At 40.7% G+C, this 21,201-nt stretch overlaps 1 protein-coding gene across 2 annotated transcripts in view; it reads left to right on the top strand.

The window, feature by feature from the left end:
- Nucleotides 1-20,054, top strand: part of LOC130320466 (vomeronasal type-2 receptor 26-like) — an 84,243-nt gene extending 64,189 nt beyond the window's left edge. For both annotated transcript variants that reach the window (XM_056553025.1, XM_056553023.1), the window contains exons 3-4: nucleotides 7,239-7,362; nucleotides 18,534-20,054. In XM_056553025.1, coding sequence (XP_056409000.1) covers nucleotides 7,239-7,362; nucleotides 18,534-19,438 — 1,029 coding nt within the window. In that variant the 3' untranslated portion in view covers nucleotides 19,439-20,054. The remainder of the gene's footprint in view (nucleotides 1-7,238; nucleotides 7,363-18,533) is intronic.
- Nucleotides 20,055-21,201: the final 1,147 nt, after the last annotated feature.

The following is a 21,201-nucleotide window of genomic DNA, read 5'->3' as shown; positions in this document are numbered from 1 at the left end:
AAGGTTTATTTTGTAGAGTTTTTAAGTTACTTGGGGCGAGTATGTTTTTTAGGGAGCGTGCTCGCCGAAAAGTGTCTTGTGGTTTTGGAGGAAGAGTTTTTTGTAAAAAAGGATCATTTAAAAGAATGTTCCAATGTTTGACAAGTAAAGATGTAATGTCTTTGTTATTATTAGAAAAGGTGGTAATAAAATTGCAACATCGTTTATCTAATGATGTATCTACTGTCAAAAATTTTTTGGTAAGACAGTCAGATTGTGTCAATTTGTTTGCTCTGGTTTTAGCAGAAGTTCCGATTTTTTTCGGGTATTTCTTCGCTTGAAATCTACTAACAAGTAATTTGCTCTGTTGGACATAGTCTGTATTTAAGGTGCAATTACGGCGGATGCGCTTAAATTGTCCAAACGGTACATTCTGGAGCCATTTCTTATAATGACAGCTTCTAAAATCTAAGTAACTGTTGCTGTCCACCTTTTTTAAAAAAAGTCTTAGTATTGAGAGTGTTATCTTCAGTATAAAAAACACACACATCTAAAAATTCTGCATGATTGGAGTAAAATTCCTGTGTAAAAGTGAGTCCCCATTTGTTATTGTTAAGAACATATAAAAACTCTGAAAGATCAGAGCGAGAGCCATCCCATATGATAAAAATGTCATCAATGTAACGTTTATAATATATACAGTGACTAAAAAGTGGATGTGTGTACATTAACGTTTCTTCAAAGCGTCCTACAAATAGATTTGCGAAACTTGGCGCAAACAATGATGCCCAGGTCAGCCAAATATGTGACATGGTACCACCTGTGTTTCAGCATCACTAGCAGGCATCCGTCATAGACGCAATGAAGGGCTTCCAAGGTATTGCCCTCAGGATTACATGAGTGTTACAGCTCTCTAAGTGGACCCATAGATTATGCACATACTGTAAAGGTAGAAACAATTGAATACACATGACAAAACCGCCGCTAAGTCATACAAAAGACATTCTGGGATAGACAAGCCTCCATCAGTCTTCTGTCTAATAAGGACATGTCTAACAAGGCAAGGATGTCTATGAAAACAAAGCCAGAGAAGAGTGCAGAGAGACTATGGAAGAAGGAGAGAGAGAGATACATATTGAAATGCTAAAGAACAAATACAATAAGTGAGGGAGAACATTCATTTTTAGGATATTTTTAGGAATAATTCTCCCTAACCATGCGAAGCCTCTGCGCTCCCATATGGCTAGGTCAGATTTAATACAATGTAAGAGTGGAGGGAAATAATCTGAAAAGTGTCGGGAAAATGGGAAGGGACTCAATTATTTGAGAGAATTAGGCACATAAAGGGCTATTTATCTCATAACTGCATCTCAGTCTCCTGAAATAGGGTAATGTTAAGGGCCGCGCTTTTAGAAAGATTCAGCTTGTAATTGCTATAAGAGGAAAAACACTGTATGGTGGCCATAGGAGAAGAAAGGGAGATTAATGGTGAAGAAAGAAAAAGAAGCAGGATGTCAGCGAATACAGAAAATTTGTAATGATGTCCAGGTTCTGCTTGATGGCATCAAGGACATATTCCATACAGACAGCATAAAGGAAAGATGACAAAGGACAGCCCTGCCAAGCACCATTACAAATGTTGAAGAGGAAGGATAACTGACCATTGATTCTGATCTGCTTCTAGGGCTGGAAATATAAAGTCCTAATACAAGTCTCAGCAGGACACCTAAAACAATTTGTGATAGGGTAGCCTCTAGGATCCCCGGATCAAAGGCCTTTTTCACATCAAGCAATAAAAGAAAGAGAGAATATGTCGACGGGCATAATTCATAGTCGAATAGACATGGAGTGTACACAAGCCTCTCCTTGTGGGATGAAGCCAACTTGATTAGGGTGGACCAGGGACCCCATGAAGGCCGACAGACTATTAGCAATGAACTTTGCAAATAGTTTAGTATCAGAGTTTAGGCGGTAGCTAGGGCACAAAGAAGGGTCCTTTCTGTATTTCAGATTACCTTGATGAAGGCTTATAGCATGCCAATTTAGAGGGAGAGCTCTTCAAAACATTGGTACTTTGAAGAGCTTTTTTTCACCAGGGGGGCGATCACCCTGGAAGGCATGGAAGTCACCACTATCTTGTGAGTCGGCAGAGTCCTTATATGGGTCTAAGGATGAAGAGTCCTTATTCAACAGAGGGTCAGTGCCACTACCAGTTACTGGAGTATAGGAGGGGGAAAGGGTAGTCAGAGGGGCTGGGGAGGGATTGCCTGGATAAGATAGGGAGTGGGCTGGGGGGAAAATGAGCAGACTGAGGAGGAGAATCTGGTCACCATTAGAGGGGATTCAGGGGTCATACTTGTGGTTGGATGCAGAGTAAGCTGATGATGTGCAGCAGGAGGAGGGAGAGACAGTTGTGAGGCATCCTACACAGCGTGGATTGTTCTGAGGTTGTCACAGCAGCGGGTACCTGAGGGTTGCATTGGTAGATAAGTCAGCAGGTCCGCAGGGACTAGCGGGGCGGCAGTAGTGCCAGTCAGAGGTGGGAAGGCTTCAAGATCTCCCAGGTTAAAGGGGTACTCCGGCACTTACACATCTTATCCCCTATCCAGAGGATAGGGGATAAGATGCCTGATCACGGGGGTCCCGCCGCTGGGGACACCCGTGATCTTGCCCGCACCACCTCAGTTAAAATCAGTCCCCGGAGCATGTTCGCTCCGGGTCTGATTACCGGCGACCACAGGGCCAGCGGCGTGTGACGTCATGCCTCCGGCCCCGGGTGACGTCCTTTGGATAGGGGATAAGATGTCTAAATGTCGGAGTACCCCTTTAAGCTCCACATCAGAGCTGGGAGAAGCAGGTTGTGTTGGGAGTGAGGTGGGGCCAAGGACAGGGACAGACTCAGCTGCCATTCGAGCAGACTCTGGTCCCTACTTGTAAAAGCTTCTTCTTGGTTCCATTGACCCATTGTCCCCTCTAGAACTACCTGCTCAGCCAATCACTGTTTGAGACCGGACATTACTATAAGCAAAGATTGGCTAAGCAGGCAGTTCCTGCGGGGATGATGCATCACTGGAACCAGAAAAAATCAGTGATGAGCAGGGACATGAAGTGTCGGAATGACAGCAGTAGGCAGTGGCGTAGTGTGGGTGTTGAAGGGGTCTGTTGTCCCAGGTGGAAAATCCTTAGTGGGACCTATCCTTAGATAATCAAATGATTATCAAATTTTGTGCCCCATAAAAGTCAGTGACGATGCATAAAATGTAAACATTGCCACTCAAAATTGGACGGGAGCAGAGAGTGTGGTGATCCCTGGTCCAATACACACTATGTATTGTATGTACACGAGTGGGGACTCCAATCCAGTTCAGACTCCCTGTCCTCTACTGTATTATGACTTTGTAGGACTAAGGTGTGGGCCGCATTCAATTATGTATTTTCATTGCACTCAGTTTGCAAGAGATGTCCTGTGCCGCTCAAGATGACTGGCAAGGAGAGGATGAAAAAGAGACTAGTTTAGTTTGAATAATTTTATTTGAAGGTGGAGAATAATGAATCTATATGGGACATCCTGGGACAAATTACTTACCTACTGTGGGCATCTATTGTAAGGCTGAAATTACCTATCTCTTGGTGATATTTACCTAATGGGGATTATCTATCTACTTAAGGCATCCGTCCATCTATCTCCTCAGGCATCTACCTAATTGGGGAAGAATTACCTACCTTTTAGGGGCTTTTACCTAATGGAAAATAACCTACCTGCTAGGAAGACCTACCTTTCTACTTGATAGCTTCTCTTGCCCCCGTTGCTGGCAAACAACACTGGGCCACTGGCTGCAGCATTCACGGCAGGGGATTTCTAATTCTTAATCTGCACCCTACCCATTCCCCCCAGGGCCCTGGATAATGCCTATGATCCCTGAGGACACTTATGCAGGATTGATTGTTGGGGGGGGGGGGAGGTATATGTCACCTAGATTCCTCTCTTATGTGAGGTAACAGCAGAGCCGCTCACCTGCTAGGTAATTGATTTAGGTGATCAGAGGGTGGATATTGATTGAAAGGGGTTATCTAGGTTTTATTAACTTTTGACTATCGTATCTGTGATGCCAAGTTATCATCTAAGTGCTTTACTTGCCTTATATGTGTAGGGTGCATTGACCACTTTTTTGTGATTTCATGATCCCCCAGGTTCAGCATTTCTCCAGTGTCTGGATGACTGTTGTCTTGAGACAAAAAGGTTCCTGAAAAAGGCTTCTTCCCCGACAAGCCAGCCTCCTGATGATGTGTGCATTCCAGCTGTATATGCCACCATGTCAACTTTCGTTGTGCCCCCCCCACTGTCTGCAGACTGCTGAGATCACGCGACATCGGAGCATGCATTGAGGGTCAGCGAGGCAGAACGTGCAGCTGGACCACACAGGTCAACAGTGGCCTGGCTTGTCAGGGAAGACAAGAAAAAGCCAAGTTTCCTGTGATCAGTTGTAGTCTTGAGCCAAACAGGATCCTGGGAAAGGCTCGAGGCAACAGTCATCCAGACGTTGGAGAAACGCTAAACCTGTGGGGACCATGAAGTCCAAAAAAGAAGCTGATCCACTCGTTTTACATCTTTGTTATGACATTATTGAAAATCTAAATAAAGAATTAAAAAAAAAAAAAAAAGAAGCTGATCCACTCCACACGTGTAAGGCAAGTAAAGCACTTAAGTTATAACTTGGCATCACACACACATGATAGATAAAACTAAATAAAACCTGGATAATAGAAGCCAGGGGGTCAGTTAGATCTCTCTGACTGGGGACACAGAAAAACTGTCTGTGTGAGAAACTCATGTGAGTTAAAGATTTTTGAATGTGTCCCAATACAGGTGACATCTAGGTGGAATTTAAAACTTTTTTATCTTATCTTCCTGGCTGCCAAGATCGCCATAGCCACAAGTTGGAAGACTCAGTCTATTGCTTTACATTTATTCAGATCCAAGTTAAATTGGATAATGGCCAATGATAAGTTGATTAGTGTCCTCATTGGTTCTCAAAAAACTTTTGATACTTTGGAGCTGGTGATAACATACTTAGGCTAAGTTTCTTCTTGTTTTTTTTTTTTTTTTTTTATCTTTGTGGGCCAAAAAAAACGCAAGAAAGTAAAACACCAGAAAAAAACGCCACAGCATTTTCCTGTGTTTGGCGTTTTTTTCTTTTCCTTTGAGTGGAAGTTGCTTTTTTGGCCCCATTGACGTTTTTTTCAAAAATTGTTTGGTACCAAAAAAATAAAAGGATGCAATAGTTTATTTCTTTATATTTTTTTTATATTTTTTAGGTAGTACTACTACTCCCAGCATGGAACACACTGTTCCATGATGGGAGTAGTAGTTCCTGTACTAATAGAAAAATCACTCCTGACACCCGATGAGATTGTCCATAATATAGCAGAGATGTGGAGCGGCTCTATACAGCGCTCGCATCTCTGCACTATACTCCGGGCCGGCCAGTGATGTGAATAGAAATTCACATCACTCATTCATATTTTCTGCCCAGAGTGGGGATTGGCCGGATGGTTGCAGTCAATCCCCGCTCTAAGAAGGAAATATGAATGGTGAGTGGTCAGCCGGAGTACAGAGCAGAGATGCGAGCCCAGGAGAAAGCCTCTCCCCATCTTAGGGATGAAAGATGATTGCAGCGGGTGTGAGGAGTGACACCCGCTGTGATCTTTCCTTGACTGCAGGAACTACTGCTCCCAACATGGTTCACATTCTGCTCCATGCTGTGAACTGTAGTACCTGCATTAATAGACAGATTGCCCGTGTCATTCCTGACACCCGCTGGGATCCTCCTGTATAATATATATATATACATGTGTGTGTGTGTGGGCAGCCACTCTTCTATGGTCCCCTGCACTTACGTATAGACCTATTCATATTTCCCACAGAAAGTTGTGATTGGCTGGAACCATCTGGCCAATCACAGCTCTCTGTGGGAAATATGAATAGGTGTATATATACGGCAGTACAGGGGACCATAGAAGAGAGGCCGGCCGCATTTATACATTATATAGGAGGATTGCAACGGGGGGTCAGAAGTGACACAAGCAATCTGTCAATTAGTACAGGTTCCATGCTAGTACTACCTAAAAAAAAAAAAAAGTGAAAAACACACACAATACATTTTTATTATTGTCGGCTACATTTTAGTGACCTGCCAACATAAATTGATCCCTGTTTTAAAAATTTATGAAAATTTTGTTTAAAAAAAAGATAAATTTCGATAGATACAATTTTTCCATCACTACTGTAGCTTTTTTATTATATTTTTTTATGGTACCCTACTAAATTTTATTTAAAAAGGAATCTCCATTACTTTTTTGGATCGCTAAAGTCCAAAAAAGAATAAAAAATGGCTGCAAAAACACCAAAGTTAAAACCCACATAATTTTTTTTGTTTTTTTTTACTCTCATAGACTTCTATGGGAGAAAAATGCCACAATTTTAGGGAAAAAACACCATCGGCATAACATGCTGAAACTTTACAAAACCTCCAAGGAGCTAAAAAAAAAAGTGTGAAAAAACACCAAAAGGATTTAAAAAAAAAACGCCAAACTGAAGAACGCAAAGTGGAAAAAGAATTTAGGGATTTCTTATTGATTTACAGCTAACATGTGGCCACAGCGTTTTTTCAATGAAAAAACACCCTGGGGCCATTTTGGCATTTTTTGGGGGGGACGCACAAAAAAGAAAACAAGTAGAAACTTAGTCTTAGGTGATTACCTTTAATCTCCTTCTCTAATAAATACTTTTCTTTCTTATTAATAGAGGGTTCTTCTTCCCCTCTCCCCTTGTAAATTTGTTTGGTTACTCACCGGGGAAATCCAAAAGTTTTGTCATTGGTTTCTTTTTAAATGACTAGCAAATTTGGTTACTATTGTATACTATGAAAATTATTTAACTTTTGGGATGTTTATGATCCATTTTATTATAAACATTTTTGGGAGTTGTCATACTGTAGGTAGAAATCCATCTACTCGGACATATTGGTCTTAGAATCCTTTACTCTGGACCCTTTATAAGTCAGAGCAGAGGATCACTAAGGAGAACAACCCCACTCTGATAACACAAATATCTTTACATTCATCCCATTCATAATTATATAATGAAATGATTTTAGTTGGACCATTGTTTAATGCTTTCACTTTTATACATTTGTACATAAAATGTTAAATAAGAAAATGTACATTAAATTCATATATATCTATTTACTTATACTTAGATCCCTAAAGGTCGGTGCAGTGAGTCCTGTCTGCCAGGAACCCGAAAAGTTCTCAGAGAAGGATATTACATCTGTTGCTATGACTGTATTCCATGTCCAGAAGGAGAATTTACAATACATTCAGGTAGATATATATATATATATATATATATATATATATATATATATATATTTTTTTTTTTTTTTTTTTTTTTTCCTTAGTGCTATAAAAGCAGAACTATAGGCAGGAAGCATTTAACTCAGCACATATAGGGTGTTAAAGTTTAGTTGTAACAGATTTGTCTGCCTCTGGTTTCAACTTCTCATATTTTTAGCTACATCATAATGTGTTACCGTGACAAGGCTCAGGTTAATCAGAGGGCAAAGACGATGAACCAATGGCCTCAATGCCTCTAATAAAGGTTCTTTCTTGTACCTGTTCTGTATTTACTGTGTACTCTGCATTTATTACTTTGGCTTGTGACCTGTCCCTTATACCCATTTGATTCTGTACCATGTCGCTATCTTGGTTTTGACTTGGCTTGCCTAACCTCTCTTTATCTGTTTGTTTATTCCCGGTGTCTTGTAATTGTTCCCTATTCTGTGCCTGTTTAACCCACTGTGTTCTAACCTGCTCCCTGACTTTTTTTTACTGTGTTTTTGTTATTGTTGTACTCTGCATTTATTACTTTGGCTTGTGACCTGTCCCTTATACCCTTTTGATTCTGTATCATGTCGCTATCTTGGTTTTGACTTGGCTTGCCTAACCTCTCTTTATCTGTTTGTTTATTCCCGGTGTCTTGTTATTGTTCCCTATTCTGTGCCTGTTTAACCCACTGTGTTCTAACCTGCTCCCTGACTTTTTTACTGTGTTTTTGTTATTGTTTTCTTTATTGTTATGCTCTACAATCTATTGAAAGTAGGGACCATTGTCAATTTCGGAATTCATCGTTTAGGGCAGATCATGGAGGTTATGGATAGCCTAGGGCTGCCCTTATCCCTGGCCCATGTTACAGAAGCATCACTTACCGTCTCGTAAGAACAGTAAGCTGTGACCACTAAGTCATCACTAGAGTATCATAGAGCTAAAAGTAAGTCCAGGCCTTTCCACAGTACTGACCAATTTTATTGTATTGTATGTTCTGGAGTGGCTGCATTCATTTTGGTTGTGCACTTCACCCATCCACCAGGATAGTGTTAAAGGGGTACTCAGGTGAAAACCTTTTTTCTTTGAAATCAACTGGTGCCAGAAAGTTAAACATATTTGTAAATGACTTCCATTAAAAAATCTTAATCCTTCCAGTACTTATTAGCTGCTGAATGCTACAGAGGAAATTCCTTTCTTTTTGGAACACTGATGACATCACGAGCACAGTGCTCTCTGCTGACATCTCTGTCCATTTTAGCAACAGTGCATAGCAGATGTATGCTAAGGGCAGCATGGTGGCTTAGTGGTTAGCACTGCTGCCTTGCAGTGCTGGGGCCTTGGGTTCAAATCCCACTAAGGATAACAATAAATAAAGACTTATTATTATTGTTATTATTATTATTATTATTATTATTATAACATCAGCAAAGAGCACTGTGCTCGTGACGTCATCAGAGAGCATTCCAAAAAGAAAATAATTTCCTCTGTAGTATTCAGTAGTAAATAAGTACAGGAAGGATTAAAGGGGTATTCCAGGAAAAAAACTTTTTTTTGCATATCAACTGGCTCCAGAAAGTTAAACAGATTTGTAAATTACTTCTATTAAAAATCTTAATCCTTTCAGTATTTATGAGCTTCTGAAGTTAAGGTTGTTTTTTTCTGTCTAAGTGCTCTCTGATGAAACATGTCTCGGGAAACGCCCAGTTTAGAAGAGGTTTGCTATGGGAATTTGCTTCTAAACTGGGCGGTTCCCGAGACACGTGTCATTAGAGAGCACTTAGACAGAAAAGAACAACCTTAACTTCAGAAGCTCATAAGTACTGAAAGTATTAAGATTTTTTAATAGAAGTAATTTACAAATCTGTTTAACTTTCTGGAGCCAGTTGATATATATAAAAAAAAGTTTTTTTCCTGGATAACCCCTTTAAGATTTTTTTATAGAAATAATTTACAAATCTGTTTAACTTTCCGGAGCCAGTTGATTTAAAAGAAAAAAAGTTTTCACCGGAGTACCCCTTTAAGCAGGAAGTAACTGGATCCCACATGCCCATAATTTGTAGACTTAGTGCAACCTCAAGAGAGAAATATCTAAAGTGTAGAGTCAATCTCATCAGGTCACCTTACTGTAGTGGGATATGAAAAAGAAAAAACAAAAAAGTTGCACACCTAGTGCAGATCATCAAAGATGGTAAACCAGGAAAAAGGTGAGATGGATGGCACCTTACCTAGATATGTTATGCTAAGAGTATAACATATGAATTCACATTAATGTAGTAAGAGAATGCGACAACCTGGTCCCTCCTGTGTTCGGAAGCTTGATCACCAGCAGGAATTGCAGTCAAAAGCAGAACAGTAGAGTATATTGAACTAAGGAAAAAACAGGACTTCACTCAAAGCGCTGAACTGACAGGATCCATATTCATGAAAATGGAGTTTTATTTGTAGAAGAATGTTACGCATACAATAAGGCATTTCTAGCCAGGACAGGGCTCTTCATCAGGCAAGTAGTGGCATGGTGTACACTATCTGATCAAATTGTATGCTAAGAACCTCCATTTTTCTATAGCAGTATTATAATTTAATATAGTCATCTTTAGCAGTTAAAACTGCAAAGTCCCATATTCCACTGCAATAACCATTAAAGGAGAACTCCGATGCTCTAAATTAATACTATAATGTAGCCTAGACTCCTACCTTTCCAAAGATGCTATTTCCACGCGAATCGGTCCAGCCGTTTGTCCGCTATGCCCATCCGAAAATCCGGTCACTTCCGGGTACAGTGCATATGGAGTGTAGCGTAAAAGACTACATCTCCCATAATGCATTAGTCTAATTTCCTGTTCGCTCCTGCCCTCCCCCTGATTTATCGGCCAGCGGCGATAACGATGTGCGCATGCGCACATCTATAAATGTAGATTAGCCAGCGGCGATTGCTGAGCTAAGCCTATGGCAGCTCAGCAAACCAGAATAAATGAATAGATTAGCGAGGGGGGAGTAGCCGACGCTGGGCTAGGAGGCCGACAGAGCCCGTGCTGACTCATGGGAGGTGTGAGTCACCAGGCTAAGATGGCGGCGGAGCAATGAAAAAAGAAGTCGAGCGTCATCAGAAAACTGAAAAGTACAGAGCTTCCGGTGAGTGACAGAAAAAAAGAGGAGGACCGGGATCCTTACCATATGGACAGCGTAAGTACATTATAATGTTATATAACTTTCTTTAATGCTTTTTTTTCACAGGTAAAATTTTTCACCGGAGTAGTCCTTTAACCCCTTCATGACCCAGCTAGTTTTGGCCTTTATGACCCAGCCTGTTTTTTTCAAATCTGACATGTGTCTCTTTATGTGGTAATAACTTTGGAATGCTTTTACTGAGCAATGCAATTTTGAGATTGTTTTTTCGTGACTTATTGTACTTTATATTAGTAGTACATTTTTGTAAATACATGCAGCGGTTTTTGTGAAAAACTCAAAAATATCATGAAAAATGTGAAAAATTGGCATTTTTCTAGATGGGAAACTATCTGGTATAGTTATGCCAAATAAATGTAGTTAGTAGTTCACATCTACAATATGTCTTCTTTATTTATGCATAATTTTTTATACATTCTTTTACTTTTTTTAGGGCATTAGAAGGCTTATAATACTATGAGCATTTTTTCACATTTTCATGGTAATTTCAAAATAAAATTTTTTTAGTGACCACTTTAATTATGAAGTGGATTTGAGGAGCCTGTATGCAAGAAACCCCCAAAAATCACCCCATTTTAAAAACTGCACCCTTCAAAGTATTCAAAATGACACTTACAAAGTTTATTAACCCTTTAGGTGGTTCACAAGAATAAAACAAAATGAAGGGACATTTTTAAATTTTACATTTTCTTTTGCATTTTTCTTGTTTCAACAAGTTTTTTTTCGGTGACATGGAAGATATTTAAAAATAACTCAACTGTATATGTATTACCCCAATTCTAAAGATTTTAGAAGTATCTCATATGTCGTTCTAGTGTGCTCCCTGACTCACACACAGGCCTAAGACATGATGCAGTACATATTGGATTCTGACACCTCTTTTTTCTTAGGATATATAGTAGTGCCCACCATGGTACCAGTACAGTGGAAAAACCCCACAAGGAAACTACACCCCTCAAAGAATTCATTTAGGGGGGTAATGAGCATTTTGACCCCACAGGTGACTGAGGATAGTTTTTAACATTTGGCTGTAAAAATTAAATTTTTCATTTTTATGCACAAATTGCATATTTAGCACAAGTTGGCTCATTTTCACAAGAAACAAGGAAATAATAGGACAACAAATTTTATTACCCAACTTCTCCTGAACATGGCAGTACCTCATATGTGGTCATAAACCACTTTTTGGGCACACAGCAGGGCACAAAAGGAATGCAGCGCCTTTTGGCATTTTGGATGCAGATTTTGCAGAATGTGTTTTCTCACACCAGCTGTATGCCCACCGTGGTACCAGTGCAGTTGAAAACCCCCACAATTAACCCCATTTTGGAAACTACACCCCTCAGAGAATTCATTTGGGGGGGGGGAGGGGGTAGTGAGCATTTTGACCCCACAGGGGAATGAGGATAGTTTTTAACATTAGGCCATGAAAATAAAATTTTTCATTTGTATGCACAAATTGCACATTTAGCACAAGTTGGCTCATTTTCACAAGGAACGCAGGAATAACAGCACCCCAAACTTTGTTACTCAACTTCTCCTGAACATGACAGTACCCCATTTTCAGCATGTTATCTTCTGACTGGGCAGATGGCAGGGCTCAGGAGAGAGATAGCACCAAGCCCAAGTTCTGGTCTACTGTGGTCACATTTATTGCATTGTGCTTTTATTGCAGAGGTTTAGAGGTGTAAAAATTGTGGAAACCGCAGAGAAATTATCCCATTTTAAAATCTACACCCTTCAAGGAATTCATAAAAGGGGGTATTGAGCATTTTGATCCAACAGAGGTTTCACAAAAGCTAATGCTCTTAGGGATTGTGCAAAAGGAAAATTGTGATTGCGTCACAGATATGCCATTTAAGTTCCAAATACGTTGTGCTTAGCTTACACAGATTTTGCTAGAATGGTTTTGGGGTATAATTAAAATGATTACCGAATGGGTTTTGGGTGCCAAATTGAGGTTGGATTTTAGATGTGGGGATATATAGACACTGCAGAGAATGGGGATGAAAAGGTGATAGTAGGTTTAATAAAAGATACATTTAGTAATCTAGGGACTTGTGGAACTCTCTTTTGGGTCCTTCCTTTTTTTTCCGCTAGAGGGGATAACATTGGGAAAATGTTGGCCAGGTACAATACGGTTGTTCCCCGCTGATGAGGTACTCAGGCGCTCCTCCTCTCTGTGTCCACAAATGAGGGCCTTAATAACAATTTCTTGAAACTCAAGAAATGTCCCTGTCCCACCTGCATTACGTGATAGCACGTATGCATTGTACAGTGCCATCTGCACAATGTGAACCACAAGCTTTTTGTACCAGGCCTTCGTTTTTCTCATGGCACTGTAGGGTTTGAGGACTTGATCAGATAAGTCCACCCCTTCCATGTATTTGTTATATTCCAGAATGAAATCTGGCTTGGAGACGGTGGAACTTGTGCCCCTACTGGGACAGTGGTGGAGCCGCTGCCATGGATGGATGTCAATATAAGGACATCTCTTTTGTCTTTATATTTTAGCAGCAAGAAGTTTTTGCTGCAAAGTGCCCTGCTCTCGCCTCTTGGCAGTGGTTGCGCAATATGTGTTTTCCCACTTACTCCAAGAGAGGGGGAGCATTCGGGGGGCACAATAATGCTATCCTTCCCTTCGTACACTCTAAATTTAAGAGTGTACCCCAAGATGCTTTCGCACAGCTCGAACAACTTGAATGGGCAGGTACTGACCTTATTGGTCAGGTACTGACAGAATTTAAGCCGGCCTTTGAAGTGGACTAGGGATTCATCCACACAAATATCCTTTTCTAGGATGTATGCCTCTGAAAACTTGGCACTGAAATGGTCAATTATTGGCCGAAGTTTATAGAGGCGATCAAAAGAGGGGTCATTTGGGGGTGGGCATTGGGTATTGTCACTGTAGTGGAGGAATTTGAGGATTGCCTCAAATCTTTTGTGGAGCAAAGTGTTGCTGTACAGTGGGGGTGTGGTACAGAATGTCCGCACTCCAATAATGCCTTATTTCTGGCTTTTTCACTATGCCTATGTGGAGAACAAGGCATCAAAATTTCATCATTTCATTAGAAGTGGGTCCAGTTTGAATATGATGAAGTGGGGTTCTGGGCCAAAAATTGTTGGGCATATAAATTGGTCTGTTGTACAATTATGTTGACCAATTCATCCGAGAATTATTATTTTTTTTTTAAAATAATCATTTTCAGTAAGGCCATCTGTACTGAACTGGATTCCTGAGCTGGCCACGAACTCAGGAATCTGGGACTGGGGTCAAAACAGGGTCACTTGGTTCAGTTGCTGGCTCAGGCAGTGTCCTGTGACGCCTTTGTCGCGGTTCCTCATCACTACTAGAGGAGGATGAGGAGGAGGACGGCTAGAGGAATGGGGCATATTCCTCTTCTGAATCACTGGCCATCTCCGAATCAGAGGCAAGAATGTCATAAGCCTCTTCCACCGTGAACACCCTTTGCGAAGAGCGGGTTGGTCGGGACATTTTTTGTTTTTCAAATTTGGGGTGGGGTCTATGTTGTTATTTAACACGTATGGGGGGGTTCTGAGAAATTTTTGTAGTATAGGATAGTAATATAGTAATAACGTCCCTAAAGCCCTGCCTATTTTGGGAACCTAAGCTCTAATATATATATATATTTTTTAACAAAAAAATAACTCCTACTGCCTAAATTTTGTGTCCGCTACCCTAATACCCTGCCTATAACAGGAACCTAAACTCCTATGCTAAAGTGTATAAAGTGTATATATATATATATATATATATATATATATATATATATATATTTTTTTTTTTTTTTTTTTTTCTACAAAAAAATGGACGCCAACTACTATCACCTAAACGTCCGCTACCTAACTTCCTGCCTACAACAGGAACTTAAACTCCTAACAACTAATTTTTTTTTTTAGATATATATGTTTGTTTTTTTGTTTGTTTGTTTTATTTATTTATTTTCACTTTTTTTTTTTATAAAAGAAACAAAAATTTAAAAATCCTGCACTACAAATCACTGTAGTGGCAGGCTTGTGACTGTAGGGTGAGCTGTTGTACAGCTAACTAGCTGTAACTACAGGGGGAAAAAAAAGTTAACAGAGCTGCAGGACAGCAACAGCAGCAGGACCTATACAGATGGGGGACGGACTTTTGGTAAGTGACCCTGGGGGATCACTTGGTACAGGTGGGATCACTGGGGACAGGGGGAATCACTGGGGACAGGGGGAAACAATGGGGACAGAGGGGATCGCTGGGGACAGTTGCAATCACAGCACAGAGGGGATCACGGAGGGGATGGCACTGAGGGGATCACTGAGGGGTTACTTATCACAGAGGGGATCACTGTTCACGGAGGGGATCACTGGCACGTAGATATAATCACCTACACCGCTCTGCTCACGGAATGGAAACAGAATGAGGGTGAGCAGAGCGGTGTTTATTATTTACATTTTATGCTTTGGCTGCCATCGGCTTGGTCCCCCTGGACCATCCAATCGCAGCCAAAGTAACAAGGAGCCACCTAATGTAAATATTGGTGGTGATTGGTGCTGTGCTTTACAACGCTGAACACCACAGATGATTCCTGTAACCTGGCATGGTAACAGGATTTTTCCTGCTATAAGCTGTAAATTGCCCGGTGTCCGAAGGGATCATCACTTCTTCAACTTCAAGTCCATCATAAAGTATGGGCTTTCCCTGAAGGAGTGTACAGGGTGGACCATTTATATGGATACACCTTAATAAAATGGGAATGGTTGGTGATATTAACTTACTGTTTGTGGCACATTAGTAGTGAGGGGGGAAACTTTTCAAGATTGGTGGTGACCATGGTGGCCATTTTGAAGTCAGCCATTTTGATTCCAACTTTAGTTTTTTCAATAGGAAGAGGGTCATGTGACACATCAAACTTATTGGGAATTTCACAAGAAAAACAATGATGTGCTTGGTTTTAATGTAACTTTATTCTTTCATGAGTTATTTACAAGTTTCTGACCACTTATAAAATGTGTTCAATGTGCTGCACATTGTGTTGGATTGTCAATGCAACCCTCTTCTCCCACTGATAGCAACACCGCAGGAGAAATGCTAGCACAGGCTTCCAGTATCCGTAGTTTCAGGTGCTGCACATCTTGTATCTTCACAGCATAGACAATTGCCTTCAGATTACCCCAAAGATAAAAGTCTAAGGGGTAAAGATCGGGAGACCTTGGGGGCCATTCAACTGGCCCACGATGACCAATCCACTTTCCAGGAAACTGTTCATCTAGGAATGCTCAGACCTGGCACGTTCCCTGAGTTTTTCCAGCAAAATTGTGCACCACCACATTATGGGTGTCAGGTCCGAGCATTCCTAGATGAACAGTTTCCTGGAAAGTGGATTGGTCGTCGTGGGCCAGTTGAATGGCCCCCAAGGTCTCCCGATCTGACCCCCCTTAGACTTTTTTATCTTTGGGGTCATCTGAAGGCAATTGTATATGCTGTGATGATACGAGATGTGCAGCACCTGAAACTACGGATACTGGAAGCCTGTGCTAGCATTTCTCCTGCGGTGTTGCTATCAGTGTGTGAAGAGTGGGAGAAGAGGGTTGCATTGACAATCCAACACAATGGGCAGCACATTGAACACATTTTATAAGTGTATAAAGAGTAGGAGAGGCTCTTATCAACTAATTTCCTGGGACCCGAGCTACTCAAATAACACTTATACCCACGGTGTAAAAAATGCAATAAATAAAAAATGGAAATTGAGGCTCAGGGTCAATGAATATTGGATGATGATATGTTTATTATAATAAAATATAAATGATAGTCAAAGTGTGTGCCGAACCTCACAGGGCCCTTGTGGGTCGGCAAATACACAATAAAAATTCAAAATAGATATACAAATATAATACGGCAATTGTAACTAATATCAACAGGTAATTAGTAAAATTCATAAAATTGTAAACATTTTATGAAAAATATAATAGTGTCTGATAAAACAGCCAAAATTATCCACAGTGTCCGATAAATCAGTCAAAATTATCCACAGTGTCCGATAAGCCACTCGAAAAAATTTAGATATTCTTGAGAAATTGATCTAGTAGTTCAGATAGTGGGTACCATGAAAATAAAGTGCATATTAATCTCTTAGTAGTTTTGTTCAAATGAATCCTCTTGTATGTGAATCGTTTGTAATCCAATGTATAAGTTCTGGCTCTTTGTGCAAAGAGCCCGCTGCTAGAGACTGGGCAGTCTAAACGATATGCAGCAATGTCTAAAGTGAGCTTATAGGGAGGATACAATGTTGCTAGACAAGTGATACTATGTATGCATACAATTGTGTAAAGGGTTTAGTTCTCTTGAATGAAACACCTGCTGCTAGAGATTTTGCAGTCTCAAAATATGCAGTGGGTTTTGGTGGGCAAATAAATAGGGGACTGCAGCACTTCAAATGTACAGCATAGCTGTATACATAGTACCTGATGTGGTGCTGGTGGTCCTGGCTTGGTACAGATGATGGTCAGCTGTTAGAGACACGGCTTGTCTCAAAAGATACAGCAAATTGTAGAGGATCCGATCCTTGTAACGGCTCTGATAATTTGCCCGATGTGGCGTATCCTCGTGGCTGGAGCATTGCGCATAGGTTTGATGCGCCGAAAATTGAAGGGTTCTGCCTCTGGGATGTTGGCTGTATGGAGTGGCATTTAGAAGGGAAAGCTGGACGCGTTTCAAGTCCTCCGTTGGACTTTTCCTCAGCAGCTAAAAGTAAAAGTCGAGACCACAAAATCTCTAGCAGCAGGTGTTTCATTCAAGAGAACTAAACCCTTTACACAATTGTATGCATACATAGTATCACTTGTCTAGCAACATTGTATCCTCCCTATAAGCTCACTTTAGACATTGCTGAATATCGTTGAGACTGCCCAGTCTCTAGCAGCGGGCTCTTTGCACAAAGAGCAAGAACTTATACATCGGATTACAAACGATTCACATACAAGGGGATTCATTTGAACAAAACTACTAAGAGATTAATATGCACTTTATTTTCATGGTACCCACCATCTGAACTATTAGATCAATTTCTCAAGAATATCTACATTTTTTCGTCTGGCTTATCGGACACTGTGGATAATTTTGGCTGTTTTATCAGATACTGTGGACACTCATATTTTTTTTATAACATTTTAAAAATTTGATGAATTTGACTAACTACCTGTTGATATTAGTTACAATTGCCGTGTTATATTTGTATATCTATTGTGAATTTTTATTGTGTATTTGCCGACCCACAAGGGCCCTGTGAGGTTCGGCACACACTTTAACTATCATATATATTTTATTATAATAAACATATCATCATCCAATATTCATTGACCCTGACCCACACTTTATAAGTGGCCAGAAACTTGTTAATAACTAATGAAAGAATAAAGTTACGTTAAAACCAAGCACATCATTGTTTTTCTTGTGAAATTCCCAATAAGGTTGATGTGTCACATGACCCTCTTCCTATTGAAAAAACAAAAGTTGGATTCAAAATGGCCAACTTCAAAATGGCCGCCATGGTCACCACCCCCTCACATATACTAATGTGCCACAAACAGAAAGTTAATATCACCAACCATTCCCATTTTATTAAGGTGTATCCATATAAATGGCCCACCCTGTAGATCCCTCAAATTTTCCAAAAGTAACAACTGGTTAGAAGCAAAGGAATCATAAAGAAGAATTATAGTTAGACAAATCGAGATCCGGACAAACAATACTAAGGTAGACACAGGTAGATGAGCGCACACAATGGAGCAGTACATTGACAGACATTTCATGGGTCTCCTGTGCACTGTTTTATATAAAACTGGAAAACCACACATGATACTAGAGCAACAGGTTCCAGCAGGAAGTAACATTAGGGAGTACTGACCAGACTATGAGGCTGATCCAGCAAATAAACCCAGGAGGAGAGAATGATAACTACGCTTCTTTTTTTCCATAGATAGTGAAAATTGCCAGAGATGTCCTGAAGATAAATGGCCGAATGAGGGAAGAAACAATTGTGTTGTGAGGGATTATGAGTTTCTCTCATATGAATCTGATGTTGTTTCTTCAGTCTTCTCCATCATCTCCATATTATTTATTCTTATAATTTTATTTATAATCGGAATATTCACTTTATTCTGGAAATCTCCCATTGTCAGAGCCAACAACCGGAACCTAAGCTTCGTTCTCCTGACCTCTCTCATGTTCAGCTTACTCTGTGTGTTTCTATTCATCGGTCGTCCAGTGGATATAACCTGCATGCTGAGACAAATCTTCTTTGGGATCTTCTTCACAGTAGCCGTGTCTTCTGTCCTGGCCAAGACCATCATAGTCTGCATAGCATTCAAGGCCACCAGACCAAACAGCTCCTGGAGAAAGTGTGTGGGGGTTAAGCTTCCTTATTCTGTAGTGTTGGTCTGTTCATCTCTTCAGATCCTGAATGCAGTTATCTGGTTGTCATTGTCTCCTCCATATCAAGAGCTTAACCTGGATTATCCTGGGAAGATAATCATTCAGTGTAATGAAGGGTCTGTCTTGGCCTTTTACCTCATGTTGGGTTATATGGGGTTTCTGGCGGCTGTGAGTTTTGTTCTAGCTTTCATGGTGAGGACATTACCTGATATCTATAATGAAGCCAAGTACATCACCTTCAGCATGCTGGTGTTCTGCAGTGTCTGGATCGGTGCCATCCCGGCCTATCTGAGCAGTACAGGGAAACACATGGTCACTGTAGAGATATTTGCCATATTGGCCTCAGGGGGAGGAAAATTGATCTGCATGTTTCTACCTAAATGTTACAATATCCTGATGGAGCCTGAAGTGAACAGTAAAGAACACTTGTCCCAGAGACGTGTTATGTGAATATTTCATAGATATGAATTTCTTGTGTCTGGCTATAGAACTCTCAAACTACATACTTGGCTACAGAACTACTAAGCTACCTAACTACCTAAATCTACTTCTATATGGGCAATGATGTATATATGAGGGAAATACTGGTCTGTGTAAAGTGATTTTATTCAGTACAGTATGGATGTGTTATACCAGTATACAAGAAAGAAATATATATTCCATTACACAATAACTGGATATACGGTCATGGAAAATTATCTTACCCATGTTAACATTTTTATGTTCCAACATCACTTCCAAATGGCTGAGGATATTTTGATAAAACTTGGTACAAATGTTACTAATATGTCAATAACAAACATATGATAGATAAATTAACCCTAATCCACACCAATTTGCAAGGGTCATGGTTTTTGTTTAAAGTCCCATGCAAGTCTATGAGAAATGTATGTTCCAGCATAACTTCCAAGTGGGTGGAGATATTTTGATGAAACATAGTACACATTACTTTTATGTCAACTACAAATATAGGATAGTCAAATTAACCCTAACCAACCCCCTTATGGGGTCCCATGCAAGTAATTTCTTAAAGGGTACTCTGCCCCTAGACATCTTATTCCCTATCCAAAGGATAGGGTATAAGATGTCTGCTCGCGGGGGTCCCGCCGCTGGGGAACCCGCAATCTCTCCTACAGCACCCTCGTTCTTCAGCTGCATGGAGTGAGGATCACTCCGTGGCTGACAATGGACGATACACGGTACACAGTATCGTGACGTCACGGCTCCGTCCCCTCAATGCAAATCTTTGGGAGGGGGTGTATCGGCCCTCATGAGGGGCGGAGGCGTGACATCACGATACTCCGTCCCCTGTATTGCCCGTCATCAGCCACAAAGCCATCCTTGGTCCATGCAGCTGAAGAATGGGGGTGCTGCAGGAGAGATCAAGGGGGTCCCCAGTGGTGGGACCCCCACAATCAGACATCTTATAAGATGTCTAGGGGCGGAGTACACCTTTAAATCCCTTGAAAGTATATAGGACTTCCAGTACCTTACTCCAAGCTCTGCTTTGCATGTTGTGGAGTGCGTCAGTCCGGCCCCGCATGCCACACCCCATCCCGCAAAGCCACACCCACCATTTAGGCCTGCAAGTAAAGCCCACTTCTATTTTCGGCCTACAATCTCTTCAACACAACTCAACCCCACCTGAGGACGGGATATAAGGATGACATATGAGAACAGGATATGAGTGTGGGATATGAGTGTGGGATACAAGGTCAGGGATACATGGTCGGGGATATCAGGAAAGGAATACAAGGAAAGGGACACGCAGAAAGGGACATGCGGAAAGGCAAATGAGGACAGAAAGGGAGACGTGGAAAGGGGACACGCGCAAAGGAACACGAGGAGAGGAATATGAGGAAAGGGACATGAGGTCAGGATATGAGGACGGGATATGAGGTCCCTTCCTCCTATGTTTCTTTCCCCCCCCCCCCCCCCCAAGGATTAGGTAGGAAAAACAAGGCAATACCGGGTATTAGCTAGTATATATACTGTTTATACAGTGGGGATCAAAAGTTTGGGCACCTCAGGTAAAAAATTGTATTAATGCGCATAAAGAAGCCAAGGAAAGATGGAAAAATCTCCAAAAAACATCAAATTAAAGATTAGACATTCTTATAATGTGTCAACAAAAGTTAGATTTTATTTCCATAATTTACACTTTCAAAATAACAGAAAACAAAAAAATGGCATCTGCAAAAGTTTGGGCACCC

This window comes from Hyla sarda, chromosome 1 (genome assembly GCF_029499605.1).
Source record: "Hyla sarda isolate aHylSar1 chromosome 1, aHylSar1.hap1, whole genome shotgun sequence".
Classification (NCBI taxonomy): domain Eukaryota; kingdom Metazoa; phylum Chordata; class Amphibia; order Anura; family Hylidae; genus Hyla; species Hyla sarda.
The sequence above is the reverse complement of the archived record's forward strand: the minus strand, read 5'-3'. Positions and strand labels throughout refer to the sequence as shown.